This window comes from Zalophus californianus, chromosome X (assembly GCF_009762305.2).
Source record: "Zalophus californianus isolate mZalCal1 chromosome X, mZalCal1.pri.v2, whole genome shotgun sequence".
Lineage (NCBI taxonomy): Eukaryota > Metazoa > Chordata > Mammalia > Carnivora > Otariidae > Zalophus > Zalophus californianus.
In genome coordinates this window covers 90,697,469-90,715,827 of record NC_045612.1, presented here as the reverse complement: position 1 = coordinate 90,715,827, position 18,359 = coordinate 90,697,469, and the positions used below count along the sequence as shown (strand labels likewise).

The window sequence follows — 18,359 nt, the reverse complement described above, 5'->3', positions numbered from 1 at the left end:
CTGAAAGAATTAAAGAAAATTTCTCCAAGCTCAAGGACATGAATTGTCAGATAAAAAGGCCTACTTAAAACAAAGCATAATTGAAGAAAACAGACCTACATCAAGGTAACTTTAGAACAATGGGGACTAATGGAAGCTTCTAGAACAGAAAAAAAAATAGGTTTTGTACAAAGGATCAGATATCAGAATGGCTTTATCCTTAGCAGAATGGAATCAAGAAAACAATGGAGTGATGCTTCAAAATTCTGAAAGAAAATTATTTCCGATCTAAAATTCTGTACCTGACTAAACTACCATTTTAGAGTAGATAAGTAAAAGTATTTGTAGATATGCAAGATCTCAAAATACTTATTCTCCAAGCACAGTTTCCCAAGAAGCTACTGGGGGAAGTGCTCACCAAAAGGAGGTGACCAAGTCAAGACATGAGACACAGGAAATAGGAGATCCAACAAGGAAAACACAAAGACAATCCCCAGGTAGACAGTGAAGGGATATCTGGGATGACAACTGTGCATCATCAGACATATGCAACCAGCCCAAATTGGAACAGGTGACTCACGTGATAGAAATGTTGAGGGATGCCATTACCAAGATGCCCACTGCCTTTGCCCCATCTTTTTAACCTGTGAAAAGCATTTGTGAGTGAAACTGACCAAGAATTTTCTTTGTGTTTGGCTACTCTAGACCAGAAGTTATGAATTTCAGGCTCTCCACTCCATGCTTTGTTGCCTGGATTGACTGAGGACACTCACCTCACCCACAGGAATGTTCTACTTTGACATTCTCCTGGGAACGAGCACAGCTGGCTTGCAGAAGATGCAGACATTTTTTTCATGTGGCCATTTCTTTTATAGACTTTCTAGAAAATTCTGGGACATACTATCTGGCTTCAATTCAGCAAGTGCTTTTTTATATTTGTTTACATTTATATGGGTAATAATATGCCCCTGGCTTGTTGCCTTCTAGAGATCTAACAATACAGGAGAAGAGCTTAGGGAAAATAATGAGTGGTGTGTTAGTTTTCTGTGGCCACTGTAACAAATACACAAACTGGTTGGCTTCAAACAACAGAAATTTATTTTCTCAAATTCAGAAGTCTGAAATCAAGGTGTCAGCAGGGCTGTACTCCCTCTGGAGGCTCCAGGGGACAATCCATTCTTTATCTCTTCCAGCTTCTCGTGGCTGTAGGTATTCCTTTGGCTTGGGCCACATGACTCCAATCTCTGCCTTTGTGGACACTTTTCTTCCTCTTCTCTTTTGCCTTTCTCTTGTAAGGATACTTAACACTGGAAATAGGGCCCACCTGGATAACCTAGTATATCTCCCTATCTCAAATCCTTAATTATATCTGCAAAGACTCCATATCCAAATAAGGTCATATTCAGAGGTTCCAGGGATTAAAATATGGACATATCAAAAAATATAAAAATTAAAAATAAATAAAAATAAAATAAGACGGACATATATTTGGGGGGGTGTGGTAGGGATAGACACCATTCAACCCACTACAAGTAGTTAGCAAATCTCTCAATTCATGTTTCTCAAATTACAGTGGGATACAGACCACTTCTAAAATAAAGCCATTTTCAAGGAAAACAGGACAAAACAAATAATTTATAATAGATTTTGGGTGTGGGTGGAATTTGACAAATTGATTTAAAATTTATACGGTAGGGGGTTGCCTGGGTAGCTTAGTCGTTAAGCATCTGCCTTCAGCTCAGGTCATGATCCCAGGGTCCTGGGATCGAGCCCTGCATCGGGCTCCCTGCTCAGCGGGAAGCCTGCTTCTCCCTCTCCCACTCCCCCTGCTTGTGCTCCCTCTCTCACTGTGTCTCTCTCTGTCAAACAAATAAAACCTTTAAAAAAATAAAATAAAATTTATATGGTAGAGCCAAGTCAAAGAACAGCTCAGACATTCCTGAAAAAGAATGACAATGTTGAGGGAACCCTGCTCTAAGTCTTAAATAAATTTATGGTAATTAAGGCACTATGACATTAGCTCAGAGATGGACAAATGAGCCAACAGAACACAGTTAACACAATCAACAGCCAGCAACACACTAAAACATACAGAGACACTTGATATATGACAGAGGCATCACTGCAAACTAAGTTATTTATATGAAGAAAATGGATGTTTACCTCATAACAAAAAAATCACTTCCAGGTTCATGTAGGAATTAAGTATGAGCAGCAGAACTTTAATATAGCTAGAAAACACAAGAGAAGGGGTGCCCGGGTGGCTCAGTTGGTTGAGCGTCTGCCTTCGGCTCAGGTCATGATCCTGGAGTCCCGGGATTGAGCCCCACATGCTTCTCCCTCTCTTTCTGCCCCTCCCCTGGCTCATGTTATCTCTCTCGCTCACTCACTCTCTCTCAAATAAATAAATAAAATCTTAAAAAAAGAAAACACAAGAGAATGTCTAATGATTTTAGGAATCCGAATATCCATCAATAGGAATAGAGTTAAATAAATAATCACATACAATACGGTATTTGTGGACACCGTGATGCACTTCCAAGACTCCCTTCAAGGAAGGACTTGTGACAGCTGCCGGAGGTGTTGTCAGTCATTGGCCTTCAGCTGTCAAACCCTTCAGGGACTGCCTCAGCTTCAGAGAACTGGCTGGTACAAGGTCACCTTCCTTACTGGGGTGGCCACATCCAATGACTGGTCAGCCCAACTCACGACAACCATGAATGTTCTGAAGGGCCATTCTAGTTTCATTTCATTTGCTCATGATACTCTGAGACAGGAATTTGGTTTGGGCTTAGCTGGCCATTTCTGCTCCACATCATATCTGCTGGGGTCATTCACTCAGCTGCATTCGATTGGTAACTAGGCCGAACTAGATGGTCCAATAAGGCTTCCTTCATTACGTGCCTGGCACCCAAATGCTCCTCTGAGTTGACTCTGTCTTACTATTTGGTTACCTGAGACATCCTCACAACACAGTGCTCTTGCAGTAATCAGATTTCTTACATGGTAGCTGGCTTCTAAGAGGAAGCATTCCAAATAGTGAAGGCAGAAAGTATCAATCTCTTAATTCCTAACCTTGTTAGTCACCTGGCATTGCCTCTGGTACATTCTATGAGTTGAAATAACTCAGAAGGCCAGCCCAGATCCAAGGGGAGGCAAAACAGACTCCTCTTGGTGATGACAACATGATGAGATCACATCTCAGGCAAAAGAGCCTGTGGGATGGGAAAGATTTTTGTGGCCATCTTTGGAAATGCAATTTATCACAGCCATCATGTACAGTCAAGCAAGTCGTGTGCTGTACCACTCCAGGAGTTACCATTTGCCTGGACCTCAAAGCAAATAGCTCCCCCACAGTTGTGCAGGACACAGCCAGGATAATTGGTCCCCATTGCCCTAGACTCCCACACATATAATGCTGATCACAAAAAGCAAGTCACAGATGAATATACACAGTATTACACCACTTGCATGAAGTTTAAAATGTCAAACTGAAGAATGCATTATTTAGTGCTACATAAAAATGTAGAAAGCCTATAGAGACAAACAAGGATATGACAAGCACAAAATTTAGAAAAGAGCTGGAGGATGTGGTTTCTAAGATCAAAGAGGAATATAGAAACTTGAGTGGTCTTGGTAATAGTCTATTACTTCAGCTAGATGGAGATACATGGGTGTTTGTTACCTTATTTTGTACATTTTTTTTGTATATACAAAATAATCCATACTCAATTAAGAAAGTAAACAAATAACATAATAAAATAGAAAAAGTAAATAAAGATTAATTCAGGAAGGAGTGGCTTCTGGAATCATGGAAAGGGATCTGTTAGGAGAAGGATATATAGGGGATCCAGTAGCACTTATTAAGTTACATTGGCATGTACTTGTCACATTGTTCTTTATACCTTACGAACTGACTGCATACCTTCTTTCGTTTGTGGTTGTTAGAAGATGTAGACCATAGACTCAGCAGTGAACAAAATGGTGTCCTAACAAGAATTATTCCCATCTGGGTGTACCTCAGAGAGTATACAAGAGAGACAAAGTCTAAACTTCTCATTCAAGAAAGGCCATAGATAAGCTTGTAAACGAAGAAGAAAGAAATATTCAGCTTCTCCTTCCAGGTTACAAGATAACATTAAATTCTAAACCAAGAGTACTAAATATAATAAAAGTTGAGGGGTGCCTGGGTGGTGCAGTGGTCTGGGTGCTCGACTCTTGATTTTGGCTCAGGTTGTGGTCTCGAGGTTGTGGGGTCGAGCCAGGCATCATCGGGCTCCGTGTTCAGCTCAAAGTCTCCTTGGGATGCTCTCTGTCCCTCCCCACCTCTCTCCCTCTGAAATAAATAAATATATCTTTAAAAAAATAATAAGAAGTTGAGATGGGGGCATCTGGGTGGCTCAGTCAGTTGGGCATCGGCCTTCGGCTGGGGTCATGATCCTGGAGGCCTGGAATCGAGTCCTACGTTGGGCTCCCTGCTCAGCGGGGAGTCTGCTTCTCCCTCTCTTCCCCACTAGTGCTCTCTCTCACTCTTTCTTTAAATAATAATAATAATAATAACAAAAGTTGGGATGAGAGAGCAAACATTAAAATTGCAAAAGATATATACTTCGGTACTGAATATCGTCTGAAATGGCTGCAGATCTCATCATATCATATTTCCGTGAAAAAAAAAAATTGAGAGGGAAGAGCCCACTGCTCAAGGACCACTCAATGAGTTTGTATCATGGTTAAATAAAAAAGACCACTCAAGACAAGTGAAAGGGAGACCATTTCTGTGTTTAGAATCTTTCGTTGTAATTGTAACAGCAATATTGGAAGAGCCTATTTTATAACTCTTTAGATTCCTAAATTTCTACCCAGCATTTTCAAGAGTCACTCCTAAGCAAGTGACATAAATAATACAATGTCTGTAATGTATTCTCTCTTTTCAGAGAATCGGGATGATGCTCTAAAGAGGTAGTTTTTTTTTTTTAAGATTTTATTTATTTAGTTGACAGAGAGAGACACAGTGAGAGAGGGAACACAAGCAGGGGGAGTGGGAGAGGGAGAAGCAGGCCCCCCGCAGAGCAGGGAGCCCGATGTGGGGCTCGATCCCAGGACCCTGGGATCATGACCTGAGCCGAAGGCAGACGCCCAATGACTGAGCCACCCAGGTGCCCCTCTAAAGAGGTAGTTTTTAAGAAAACCAGACGCACACATATGAAACCATTTAGGTCATTTGTTGTGACAGTAAATAAGAAATCGAGTAAGCTATATTTCAACAAAGAAAACTTTTCTGAGCAGGAAGACAAGTACTTTAAAAGACACAGTGTCAGGATGAAATCTCATGGTTCGATTCTTCACGAAAACCTTAGCTCTGTTTTCTGCAGACGAGTCCATGGATGTAGCGGAGTATATTGTGTGAGTTATAGGCAGAGAATTTTTCCCAGGGCTATTCAAACACACAGGCAAAGGCAGGAGAATGCTTCTAAATTTTTATTTATTTGTTTGTTTATTTATTCATTCATTCGTTTATTTTTAAAAAATTTTTATTTAAATTCAATTATTTAACATATAGTGTATTATTAGTTTCAGGGATAGAGTTTAGTGATTCATCAGTTGCATGTAACACCCAGTGCTCATTCCATCAAGTGCCCTCCTTAATGCCCATCACCCGGTTACCCCATACCCCCACCCACTTCCCCTCCAGCAACCCTCAGTTTGTTCCCTATAGTTAAGAGTCTCTTACGGTTTGCCTTCCTCTCTGTTTTTATCTTATTTTATTTTCCCTTCCTTTCCCCTATATGCATTTTTAAAGCCATCTTGAGTAAACAGTGTTTAAAGTGCTTTCCTCCCACTTTTCCCTTCTTCTAGAAATATCTCTCCATGTTTAAGAGAAAGTGCTCCTTCTCCCATTCCACCCAAGTGCTCCCATTGGCACAATCAGCCATACTTGTGACCATGTGACTCCATGACCTCATAGCCTTCATTCCCCTTTGCATTGGAGCTTGGGAAACAGTAGCAGTCCCTCTCAGAGAGCAAACCTGGTCCAAACCCCCATCATATCTCACCTGGATTATTGCAATGGGCAACTGGTCTCCCTCCTTCTGCCCTCGTCTCTCTACTGTTCATTCTCAATACAAGACAGAGCCAAATGGAAATCAGATAATGTCATTCCTCCTTGCAAAACCCTCTGGTGGTTGCCCGTCTCATACTCTGTCGAAGTCTTTACTATGACCCACAAAGCCCCATGTAATCTGCCTTACCACCCTGGCCTCGTCTCCTACTACCTTTCCCCTTGCTTGCACAATTCGGTCTCAGTGGCCTTGCAAATGTTCTTCACACATGCCCACCCACGCCTACCTAATGTTCTTTGCACCTGCAGTTCTCTCTCGCTTGTTACTTGCATGGCTCACCCCTCCTCTTCCTTCAGATATTTGCTCCAATGTCATCTCCTTAGTAAGGCCTTCCCTGACTATTCAAATCGCGACATTCACCCCTACCCCCACCCCAGCACTCCCAATCCCCCTTCTACACTTGATCTTTTTCTTCCATAGCATTTATCACTTTCTCATATATTATAAAATACTGCCTTTTACTTTTGTATACCACCTGAATTTCATCCCCCAGAATATAAAAAGGTTTTCTTTCTTGTTTTTCTTTCCCTGCTCTTCCAGCACCTAGAACAATGGCTGGCAATGTAATAGGTGCTCCACAGATACTTGTTTTGTGACTTGGGTGAGTGAAACGTGGAGAAGATGAAAGCTGGCAGCTGTGTCATCCGTGGTCCAGTCTTGTGGAAAAGCCTGTCTGAAAGAGGAAAGCTGACACAGAGAAACCAGCACTCCCTACCCTAGTGGGGCAAGAGCCCCTGTCCCTGTTCCTCCCAGAAGCCAGTGGCATCTCTGCCTGTCCCAGAGTTTTCTACATGAGCCAGTATATCCCCCATTTTGCCTAAGGTGGTGCCAGGTGAGCCTCCATCGTTTGCAATCACAAGAGTTGGAAGATGTGAGGGCCCTTTGCACGGGCACCTACGGGGCACATTTTCATTTGCAGTCACTTAAAATCTCTCTGTTCATCAACCTTGTGCAAAATGGGACACAGAGACGAGGCAGGTGGGCTGCCTTCTGCTGCATCCTTCTGCTGCATCCTCCTGCCGCATCCTGTCCAGCCCTTTGTTGATCCGGCTCTCTAGACACCCCCACTGCAAACATGTGGCCTCTAGTGGCTCACGTATTCACTTGGGTTGTCCCACCTCCTCTTTCTACCCCAATACCACTAATCCTACCCTGCCAGTCAGAAATTGATAACAAAGAACGAGGAAATCAAGGATATTGTGACACATTAAGAACACCTTCATGACCCACCAAAGTGTCCCAACCTGCTAGTTGGGAAATAGCAGGCCAGAAAAGCATTATATATCCTGCTCATTTTGCAAAACAGCCAGCCAGTCAGATGAAAAGGGACTCTGAAGATTTAAGTGACCTATTTATTGCAAGTTTATTTAATTTTTGTTTTATTTTATTTTAAGATTTTATTTATTTGAGAGCGAGCGAGTGAATGAGAGAGAGAGCATGAGTGGGATGAGGCCCAGAGGGAGAAGCAGGCTTCCTGCTGAGCAGGGAGCCCGAGGTGGGGCTCGATCCCAGGACCCTGGGATCATGACCTGAGCTGAAGGCAGATGCTTAACCGACTGAGCCACCCAGGCATCCCTATTTTATTTTATTTTTTAAAATTGTATTTATTTATTTGATAGAGAGAGAGAGAGTGTGTGCAAGCAGGGGGAGAGGGCAGAGGGAGAAGCAGACTCCCCGCTGAGCAGGGAGCCCAATGCGGAGCTCAATCCCAGGACCCTGGGATCATGACCTGAGCCGAAGGCAGATGCATAACCGACTGAGCCACCCAGGCACCCCGTTCTGAGATGAGTGGAAGTTAACCCAACAAAGGAGGGGAAGGACATTCTAAGAAGAGAGGCAGCATGAACAAAGGCATGGAGCTCTTTAGTGCTGCTGGGGTACAGTTCCTATTGAGATCCCATAAATAGATATTCTGGACTCCCTTGTGTGATAAATTTACGAATTATGGGCTACAACATAGAAATTCTTGGTTCCAAAAGTAAACTAGAAGATTTTGCCCATAAGTGGCATTCAGTTCAACAACATTTATTGAGCTCTTTGTGCTAAGCACAAAAATAAGAAGACATATTCCAGTCCTTACCAAGCCTATCGGCAAATGAGACAAATCCACAAATGACTGGCATAATCAACAAAGATACAAGATATAATAAAGGGAAGAAGAAACGAGAGTGTTGGCAGGATCTTGAACTTGGGCACCTCTTATGCACTATCGGTGTGTTTTATCTGTGTTATGTCATCTAATGCTCTTATTAATCCTACAAAGTAGCCTTTTTTTCCCCCCTTATTTTATTGATGAGAAAAACTGAGGAGTCCATGGTCACCTGACTAGTAAGGGGAGGAGTACCAGTCTGCTAGACTCCAAAGTCCAAGCTCTTCCCTTACAACCTGCCATCCCCCATAGCACCATAACAGAAGCATGAAAAGAATATTGCTGATGGGGGGTTTGAAGGGAGAGCAAGGACTTCTGGGTTGAAGAATCAGGGATAAATTTAAGGAATGGGTGATGTTTGGGGGAGGCCATGAAGTATGGGTAGAGTTTTAACCAGCAGAAGATTATGGGGGGGTTGTTCTGGGTGGAGGAAACAGCATGGCCAAGGGTCCCAAGGTATGGGAAAGGAGGCCTAAGGACCTACAGGGTGTGTTTTATGTCAGTTTCCCTAGGAAGCAGACTCTGAGATAGAGTTTAGCATTCAGAAAATGTATTATGGAGTCATTGAGATCAACCCCTGTGGGGGCGTGAGGGAAATAGGATTAAGCAAAGGAGGGTGTTGGGCTACTATACAGTCACAAAGAAGGCCTTAGCCAATTTCATGAATTGTTCTGAAGCTGGAATGACTTTTCAGAGCTGCCTTGAGACAAGGGGGATAGATCTTTATAGACCCCCTTTGAACCAGTCATTGGATGTAGGCTGTCCCTGGGAAGGGAATGTGAATCTTGTGTGAGGTGGTCCTCTCCATCCAAGAGCAATCCTCAGAGAGGGACTCATATGAAAGCCATCGTCCACCAACACTCCCAGCAGCTGGGGGAGTGAGTAACTTGGTCCTGAAAGGAAAATTCTGGGTGAAGTTCACTACAGGATGTGTGCTCTGGGCAACAAGCAGGCTGATCTGGCAAGGCATGAGAATGCAGGACTAAGGAAAGGATGAAGTTGGAAAGCTGAGAGCGGGTGGACAGTGAAAGCCGGACTTTGCATTTTGTAAAGAAGGAAAATGGGTCCCTGCATTTTGCATGAGGCAAGGTCATGGATAGAAGTTGCACCTGTCATAATGCATGGGACATCTGAGGGTGGGCAGAACTAAGAGGAGAACCAATGGGTTTTTCAACAGTCAAGGTAGAAGGTGAAGAGGGGAGAAGTGAACAGATGGCAGTAGTAATAGGAAGGAAGGGATGGAGGCGGCAGAAGATTTGAAGACACACAGACATTGCATGTTAAGCATTTTCTACAAAAGGCCTCTGAGACTGAAAAAGAGAGAATACTTTACTACAGTACAACTGTTCCATGGAGTACTATCCCGATTTTCGGTGTAAAATCCACATAGAGAGGGATTTTTGTTGCTTTCCCAGCATCTAGAACAATGCCTGGCAAATAGCAAGTATTTGTATTGGTCAGCTTTGGCTATGATCATGCTAAGTCACAAAAATCCCAATATCCCAATGGCTTAGAGCAACAAATGTTTATTTATTGTTCACCGTTCTATAGTCACCTGTAACAACTCCTTTCCAGGCTGTGGGTCGGGTTCAGGTCAGCTCATGTGTCTTCCTGTACCAGGACCAAGCTGAAGAACCTGGGGGACATACTATTCTTTCAGCAGGAGCCTAAGAAGGCTAACAGAACTTGCAATGCCTCTAAAAGCTTCTGGTAGGATCTGGTGCACTGTCACTTCCACCAACCATTTTCCATTGGCCTATGCAAGTCATATGAGCAAGCTCCACATCAATGGGATAGGGAAATATACCCCTCACCCGAGAAGCTGGGGAAAGGAGAGGGAATATTTGCTGAACAAAAATAAAATCCACAGTAGGGGCGCCTGGGTGGCTCAGTCAGTTAAGCGTGTGCTTTCAGCTCAGGTCATGATCCCAGGGTCCTGGGATCGAGCCCCGCCTCGGGCTCCCTGCTCAGCGGGGAGCCTGCTTCTTCCTCTCCCTCTGTGCTCTCTCTCTCAAATAAATAAATAAATAAATAAAATCTTTTAAAAGCATAAAATAAAATCCACAGTAGTGCTCAATAGATATTTGTTGAACGATTGTATGAATAAATCTACGTGTACTGGTACAAAGAGGTCCATAACATCCCCATCAAGTGAAAAAGGCAAGTCGCAAAGCAATATATACACTATGATCCAATTTATAAACACACACACCAAAAATAAAACCATATACTGATCTATGCACATATTTTTTCATAAATGCATACAGAAGTGGCTGGAAGTAGAGACACTAAACAGTTAACTTCTGGAAAGGGGGGTAAGATTGGGTATGAATAAAAGGGAACATTTGCTTTTATATCATTTGAAATTTTTTCATGACAAGAAAGTTTTTTTTTTTTTTAAATACATTGTAAAAAAGGAAGAAGAAAAATAAGTCAATGTCCATTGTGAAGCTCCTCACACAGTCTGGATTGGAAAAATGTCAAATGAGCAATTTGGAGGAAGGAAGTTAATGTCACAGTAAGAGTGACAAATTAATAATAAAATGTGCCCTAACTCTTATAATTGTTCAGTTACTGCTCTGACATTTAAAAAACTTTACAACCTTTATGGTAAGTACCTTTATCTGGCTTATGAAATGACTACGAAATTAGTTGACTGTATCTTTCACTTAGATTGCATAAAAAAGAACATTTACTTAACCCATGCCATGTACATAGCAGATATTCAGCATTTGTTGTACTTAACAAAAATTCTAGCAAGTCTATTAATAGTTTAATATTTGCAATTCACATAGGAATATCAAGTCTTCTTAATGAAGAGAAGTCTTCTCTAAATGTCATTCTTTATCTGAAGATGCTGCAGGAAGCCATATTGTAAAATAAATTGGGCATTCGATTTTTCCACCCCTTGCTCTAGAACTTCACTGTTCTAGACAAAAGTCATGGATATAAACTTTCTGAAAGACTGAATCACTTTGTCAAGTAACATTTTAGAACATCTGATCAGGGCTGTCATAGCTTCTCATAGCTAACATCTAAGCAACCACACAAAGGATCGTGAAGTCTGGTGGCTGAGGTCTTGGGAAAAAGCAGGCAAGTCCATCAGCCCCCAAACCCTCACTGACTGCCAACGCGATGCATCCAGGCTCTTAGATGAGTGAAATGCATTTCAAAGAACACGAACTCCACTCCACCCTCACGAGAAAACAACAAATAGGTAATTTAAAGATTTGGTATTTTTAGCTCATCTTTAAGGTGGTTCTTTACTTGCCACTAATCATTTCTGTTTGGGATGTGATGATTTTCAAATTGGTAGGTTCAGAAATTCAAGTGTGTGAAATTATCCGAAGTTGAGCTCACTAATTGGACTGACTCATGATAATCGAATTCACAGGAGGTTCGCTTACAAACGAGATCCCTGAGTTTATTTATTTGCACTACCTACCGAACACTTCCCGGAGTATGGGTTCACGTGCTGTATGTACTCCCTTCCCAGAGAAGAAAGGCTAAATTAAGTCCAAAGGATTAGTTGATAAACACGAGATTCAAGAAGAGGGAACGGTGTGATTTTAAAAAGGTTATTGATTTGTGGTACAAGGATAACTTCAGGGCTAATGAAAATATCTGCCTGGCTGATTTTACACCTGGGTTGGTCCATCAGAGCAAGACTCTTCCTTGATGGTGCCAGGGGACCCTGAAAAACTATTCTCATCAACTCCTCGTTAAGGGTTTAGTTACCGCGTGAGCCTGTGGCTATTAGGGGTGTCTTCAGTTGCCAACAGGTCGTTATTTCCAATTATATTAGTGAAGATGGATTTTTTCAATTGAAAGTATTACAAAGTTAAAACTCAAACTAGATTAAGCAAAAAATGTTCAGTGATTTACTCATCCCTGAATCAAATATTGTAGCCAAAGGGATAAAATGTGCTGATTGTCCTGGCCCAGGTTTCTCAACCACGCCGAGGATGAATCCTACCTCCAACAAATCACAGGGATGGAGAGAGGACAGAGTTTCTCCAATGGAAAAGAAGGAAGATTGGATGCTGGGCAGGAAAAGCATCATTATCATCAATCATCATCATCATCATCATCATCATCATCATCATCATCCACTACACCAACTTCGTGGTTGAGATCCTTGGCCACACTCCCCTCCCCAGCTCAGAGTCACTTCCAGTGGTTAGGGGAGCACCGACACCAATCACTAATATGGTGATGGATCGTTGATTCCCTCTGGGAGAAAAAGGAGAAGCACAAAGCAGAGAGCCTTGGAGCCGGCTAAAGACTTCACTTCATTTCAACAATTTTAAGATTTATCTATTTGCCTATTAGCCTATTTGATGCTTCACCTCATTCCTATTATCCCAGAAGCTCAGTCTCCAAAAGATAACATAACAACTTAATGTAACAAATAACAGTTATAAAAGTCCTGTGTGCGTTGATTTAAGGATTACAATTTCAATTTTTAAAATGATGGGTTCGACATGATTTATACCTGGTGAACATAGTAGGAATTAGGAAGAGCCGACAGAATTACAAGAATCAAGGAGTCTGGGCCATGACATGGGGGACCGACTCACAGCAAAAATAATGAGCTAGTTCCCTCACTATTTGGGGCCAGAATTTAAGGCTAATAGAGAAGGAGCTCCGTAACTATGGTTACAAACTTGGTTCCAATCTTGGCTTTGTTACTCACTACTAATACAGCCTATGACCAAGTTACTGAAATGTAGTAACATTTCTTGAGCTCTGACTCTGTATCAAGCACTTACATACACAATCTTTAATCTATATAAGAACCTGGAAGGGAATGACTCAATCTCTCAATTATCAAATGCTGTCAATGGGAAGACATCATCAGTTTAATAGCAACTTCATAGCGACGCCTGGGTGGCTCAGTCAGTTAAGCGTCCGCCTTCTGCTCAGGTTATGATCCCGGGGTCCTGGGATCGAGTCCTGCGTTGGGATCGAATCCCGCGTTGGGAAACTTTGCTTAGCGGGGAGTCTGCTTCTCGCTCTACCTGCCACTCTCCCTGCTTGTGCTTTCTCTTTCTCTCTGACAAGTAAATAAATAAAATCCTTAAAAAAAATAAGAAAAATAAAGCACTCCTTAGAACACAAGAACATGGAGTAGTATCCCATTTTACATATGAGAGCACTGAGGCTTAGGGTGCCTTATCTGGCCCAGGTCACACAGCTTACAAGCAGTGTGAAGAAAAGGTGAGAACGACCACTGGACCAGCGAAAGCCCATGCATCGCTGCATCCCAGCGTCCGGCGCCTACGTCCCGCCGCCATGGCCACCATGGCCACCATGCCCAAGAGAAAGGTTGAAGGGGATGCTAAAGGAGAAAAAGCCAAGGTGAAGGATGAGCCACAGAGAAGATCTGCAAGGGTATCTGCTAATCCTGTTCCTCCAAATCCAGAGCCCAAGCCTAAAAAGGCCCCTGCCAAGAAGGGAAAGAAGGTACCCAAAGGGCAAAAGGGGAAAGCTGTTGCTGGCAAGGGTGGGAATAACACCGAAGAAAACCGAGGTGCCCCAACAGACCAGGCACAGGAAGCTGAAGGTGCTGGACATGCCAAGTGAAGCGTGTGCATTTTTGATAACTGTGTGCTTCTGGTGACCGCACAGTTTGAAATACTATTTTTTTTTTAAAAATTTTATTTATTTGACGGAGAGAGACACAGCAAGAGAAGGAACACAAGCAGGGGGGAGCGGCAGAGGCAGAGGGAGAAGCAGGCTTCCCACGGAGCAGGGAGCCCGATGCAGGGCTCGATCCTGGGACCCTGGGATCATGCCCCGAGCTGAAGGCAGACGCTTAACAACTGAGCCACCCAGGTGCCCCTGAAACACTATTTTTTTTTTATCAAGTTTTATAAAAACGCAGAATTTTGTTTTACTTTTTTTTTTTAAACTGTGTTGTTAACACACACAGTGCTTCATTTCTGTTTTGGGGGAGGGGTATATTGTCACTAACAGAGTATCTCCGAAGCTAGATTGATAAAAGGGGAAAAACACTGGGGCACCTGGGTGGCTCAGTCGGTGAAGCATCTGCCTTCAGCTTGGGTCATGATCCCAGGGTCCTGGGATCGAACCCCGCATCGGGCTCCCCGCTCATCAAGGAGTCTGCTTCCTCTTCCTCTGCCCCTGCCCCTACCCCTGCTCTGCTCTCTCGATCACTCTCTTTCAGGTAAATAAATAAAACTAAAAAACAAAACAAAACAAAACCAAAAAAACAAGGGGAAAAACACCTTTCCCTTCTAGTTTTGAGAAAGTTCCTCTTGGTCTCCAAGAGGAGGAATTCCTTGATGTTGACACACCGAGCCACCTTGGCACAAATGCCTTGGTGGTGTGGAAAGACTCGAACTCATTGTTTATGTCCTCTTCTCCCTCTCTGCCTTCAACATAGACTTGACTCCCTTAAACCCAGAGACCTGTTGGAACCTGACCCCAAGACGTGGTTCCCAGTGTGTCAGGCAATCTGGACTTTACAGTGTCACCATGGAGATGGCATCCCTCAAAAGCGTTCTTTTTGTAGCTTGTGGATCTTCAGATTGGTAATTCTGCCATTTTCATTTCATTTCCAGAAAGTCAGGGTCAGCTTGTGAAAAGTTGTTAAACAACATGCTAAATGTCAACTGTCAACCCTCACTCTAAACTGTCCCTGTTCAGAGCGTCACATGAAGACTTCACTGGGTTTTATAGTGGCTTTCTGGTTTGGGTAGCCCATTGAAGAAGGGAGTTTGAAAGTGGTTGTATAGTTATAGTTAACGATTATCTACCCACGTCCTGCCTGAAATACTGTGATTGTTTATATAAAGTATCTTTATTTTATTTTTTTAAAGATTTATTTATTTATTTTAGAGAGAGGGGGAAAAAAGCACAAGCAGGATGGGCAGAGGGAGAGGGAGAGAGAGAGAATCTCAAGCAGACTCAGCACTGAGCAGGGAGCCCGATGCGAGGCTTGATCTCATGACCCTGAGATCACGACCTGAGCCAAAACCAAGAGTCAGACGCTCAACTGACTGCAGCACCCATGTGCCCTGAAAAGTATCTTTAGTAAGGCTGGATACAGTTTAAAACAAAACAAAACAAAACAATGTCACACCGCTTATTTCTGAATATGGAGTCAGAAATCTAGTCCAAATCTACTTGACTTCCACTTACCAAACTACCTTCAATGTTATCATAGCTCCTTGGTTTCCTCGTGTATAAAACAAAGATGGTAATAGGTACCTCCCAAGATCATCACAAGAGTCAAACAATATCTGTGAAATCATAAATGCCTAGAGGTAACTGGTGCTTATTATTTTTTTTAACAACCAAACAAGTGAAATGTACCAAGTGAGTAGAAAAGAAGAAAATTAAGGGGGCTGGGGATTGACAAGATAGGAACCAGGCAGACTTTAAATTAAGGTGACTCCTGCCTTGGGCAGGACTTCTTTTAAATCACCTTCTGGGGAAGAGGTCAGTCCCAGGACATGGAAAATCCATATTATAAATTTGGGCTCCAAGTGTTAAGCTGCAGGTGCCAGGTACCCCATTAAAGTTGCTCAGTTAGCTAAAGACTTCCTTTGCCGAGACTCACCCAGATTAAACAATGAAATTTTTCCAACTTGGCTTGATAAAAATCAATCTCTTTTTTTTATTATGTTATGTTAATCTCTTTTATTAAAATGTTTAAACACAGCTGATGATGTACTCTATGTTGGCTAATTGAATCTAAATTTAAAAAATGTCTAAACACAACTAAATCTAGAGTCAAAAAATAAAGAACAGACAAGGTGTGAGCCAAAGGAGGTCTACCTTCTGGATCAATTAGGTGTTTTTTGCTCTCTATCCCTTAATTGTTTCCATTCCTAATCCCTTTCTTCTTTTATCCCCATGTTCCACTTTAAGAGGAATTGCTCACAATATATGTTAAGAAAAAAAAAAAGAAGAAGAAGATAGCAGGAGGGGAAGAATGAAGGGGAGTAAGTCGGAGGGGGAGACAAACCATGAGAGACGATGGACTCTGAAAAACCAACTGAGGGTTCTAGAGGGGAGGGGGGTGGGGGGATGGGTTAGCCTGGTGATGGGTATTAAAGAGGGCACATTCTGCGTGGAGCACTGGGTGTTATGCACAATGAATCATGGAACACTACATCAAAAACTAATGATGTAATGTATGGTGATTAACATAACAATAAAAAATTTAAAAAAAAAGAGGAATTGCTCACCTGCTTAATTCCATGCCAAAAGTCTTTCCTTAATACAAGATAAGGCCACTCAACTGACTCAATCTTATTATTTGCTGTGATTCCTTTCCTTCCCAACCTTCCCCTAACTTGCCTTTATCATAGTTTTTAATGCTGTTTTTTTCTGGTCTGTTTAAAGTGACTGTGCTCCTTTGGAAAGGACAAGCAATAAACTTTTTTCATTAGAAAAGCCATGCACTGAAGATTGCCAACCCCAGGCTTCCCTTGTCTTTTCAAAACTCTGCCCATTCTCTGACCTGAGGAAATTCATTGGGTTTTCTTTATGGTGAGCATCTCTGTTAGTTTTGGAGGACGCCCATAACAAATTACCGCAAACTAGGTGGCTTATGACAATAGAAATGTATTCTCTCTCGGGGCACCTGGGGTCTCAGTCAGTTAAGCGTCCAGCTCTTGATTTTCGCTCAGGTCATGATCTCTGGGTCCTGGGATCGAGCCCCAAGCTTTGTGCTGGGTGTGGAGCCTGCTTAAGATTCTCTCTCTCAAAACAAACAAACAAATAAAAAGATTCTCTCTCCTTCTGCTCCGCGCCCCCCCCCCCCCAAAAAAAGAAAAAAGAAATGTGTTCTCTCACAGTTCTGGAGGCCAGGAGTCTGAAATGAAGGTGTCAGTGGAGCCGTGCTCTATCTGAAGGTTCTAGGGAAGACTCCTTCCTTGCCTCTTCCAACCTCTGGTTGGCCACCAGCATTCCTTGGCATTCCTTGGCTGTGGACACATCACTCCAATCTCTGTTTCTATTTTCACATGGCTTTCCTCCACATTTGTCCTCTGTGTTTCTCCTCTTCTAATAAGGGCACTTCTTTTTGGATTTAGGGCCTACCCAGTTAATCAAGGATGCTCTCATCTCAAGATCCTTAACTTAATCATATCTGCAAAGACCCCCGTTTCCAAAGAAGGTAACGTTCACAAGTACTGGGGCCGGGGGGGCAGGGGGACTAAAACTCACATGTCTCTTTTGGAGGGCTCCCATTCAACCCCTAATGATAACTAATAACCTATTAAATCCTATAACTGTTTTTCCCTTTTAAAAATTTTCCTATATTTTTGTTATATTTCCTATGTCATGGAATAAAAGAAGACATTTTAAGTGTATAATACTTCAATGTCCCCTAGTTTCCAGTATGTGAACATCACTCAGGAGTTTACAAAGTTCAGTTCCATTTATATCTCCTTGGATGTAAGGAGCAATGCTGGGTGACAGGTCTAACAAATATTATCACTCTAGAGATCCAAAAGCTGAGTCTCAAAGACTTGCCCAAAATCTCCTATCACTACAAGTCAGGGTTTCTTGAATCTTCCTCTTTTCATCATACATCAGAGGAGAAAAGTTGAGTGTTCTTCATTTTTTTAAAGATTTTATTTCTTTGAGAGAGAGACAGTGAGAGAGAGAGAGAGAAAGAGAGAGAATGAGCAAGGGGAGGGGCAGAGGGAGAAGCAGACTCCCCACTGAGCGTGGAGAATGACATGGAACTCAATCCCAGGACTCTGGAATCATGACCTGAGCTGAAGGCAGACGCTTAACCAACTGAACCACCCGGGTGCCCCCGAGTTTTTTTCATTTTAAATATATACAGAACAGGGCACCCGGGTGGCTCAGTCAGTGGGGCGGCTGCCTTCAGCTCGGGTCATGATCCTGGAGTCCTGGGATTGGGTCTTGCATTGGGCTCCCTGCTTGGCAGGGAGTCTGCTTCTCCCTCCGACCCTCCCACTCTGTCGTGCTCTCTCTCTCTCTCTCATTCTCTGTCTCTCAAATGAATAAATAATATCTTAAAAATAAATAAATAAATAAATAAATAAATAACAGAACATGTTCATCTTGAGCATTAATCTTGACAAAAGTGAGAAACCCCACTAGCA

At 42.6% G+C, this 18,359-nt stretch overlaps 1 protein-coding gene across 1 annotated transcript; it reads left to right on the top strand.

Annotated features, from left to right (window-relative positions):
• The first annotated feature begins 13,560 nt into the window (after positions 1-13,560).
• LOC113931307 (non-histone chromosomal protein HMG-17-like) lies at positions 13,561-13,833 on the top strand. Its single transcript, XM_035725753.1, has one exon. The coding sequence runs from the start codon at positions 13,561-13,563 to the stop codon at positions 13,831-13,833; it is 273 nt and encodes a 90-aa protein (XP_035581646.1).
• The last annotated feature ends 4,526 nt before the right edge of the window (positions 13,834-18,359 follow it).

Excerpts from the sequence above, each read along its gene's own strand:
- LOC113931307 (XM_035725753.1), top strand. The coding sequence starts at position 13,561 with ATGCCCAAGAGAAAGGTTGAAGGGGATGCTAAAGGAGAAAAAGCCAAG.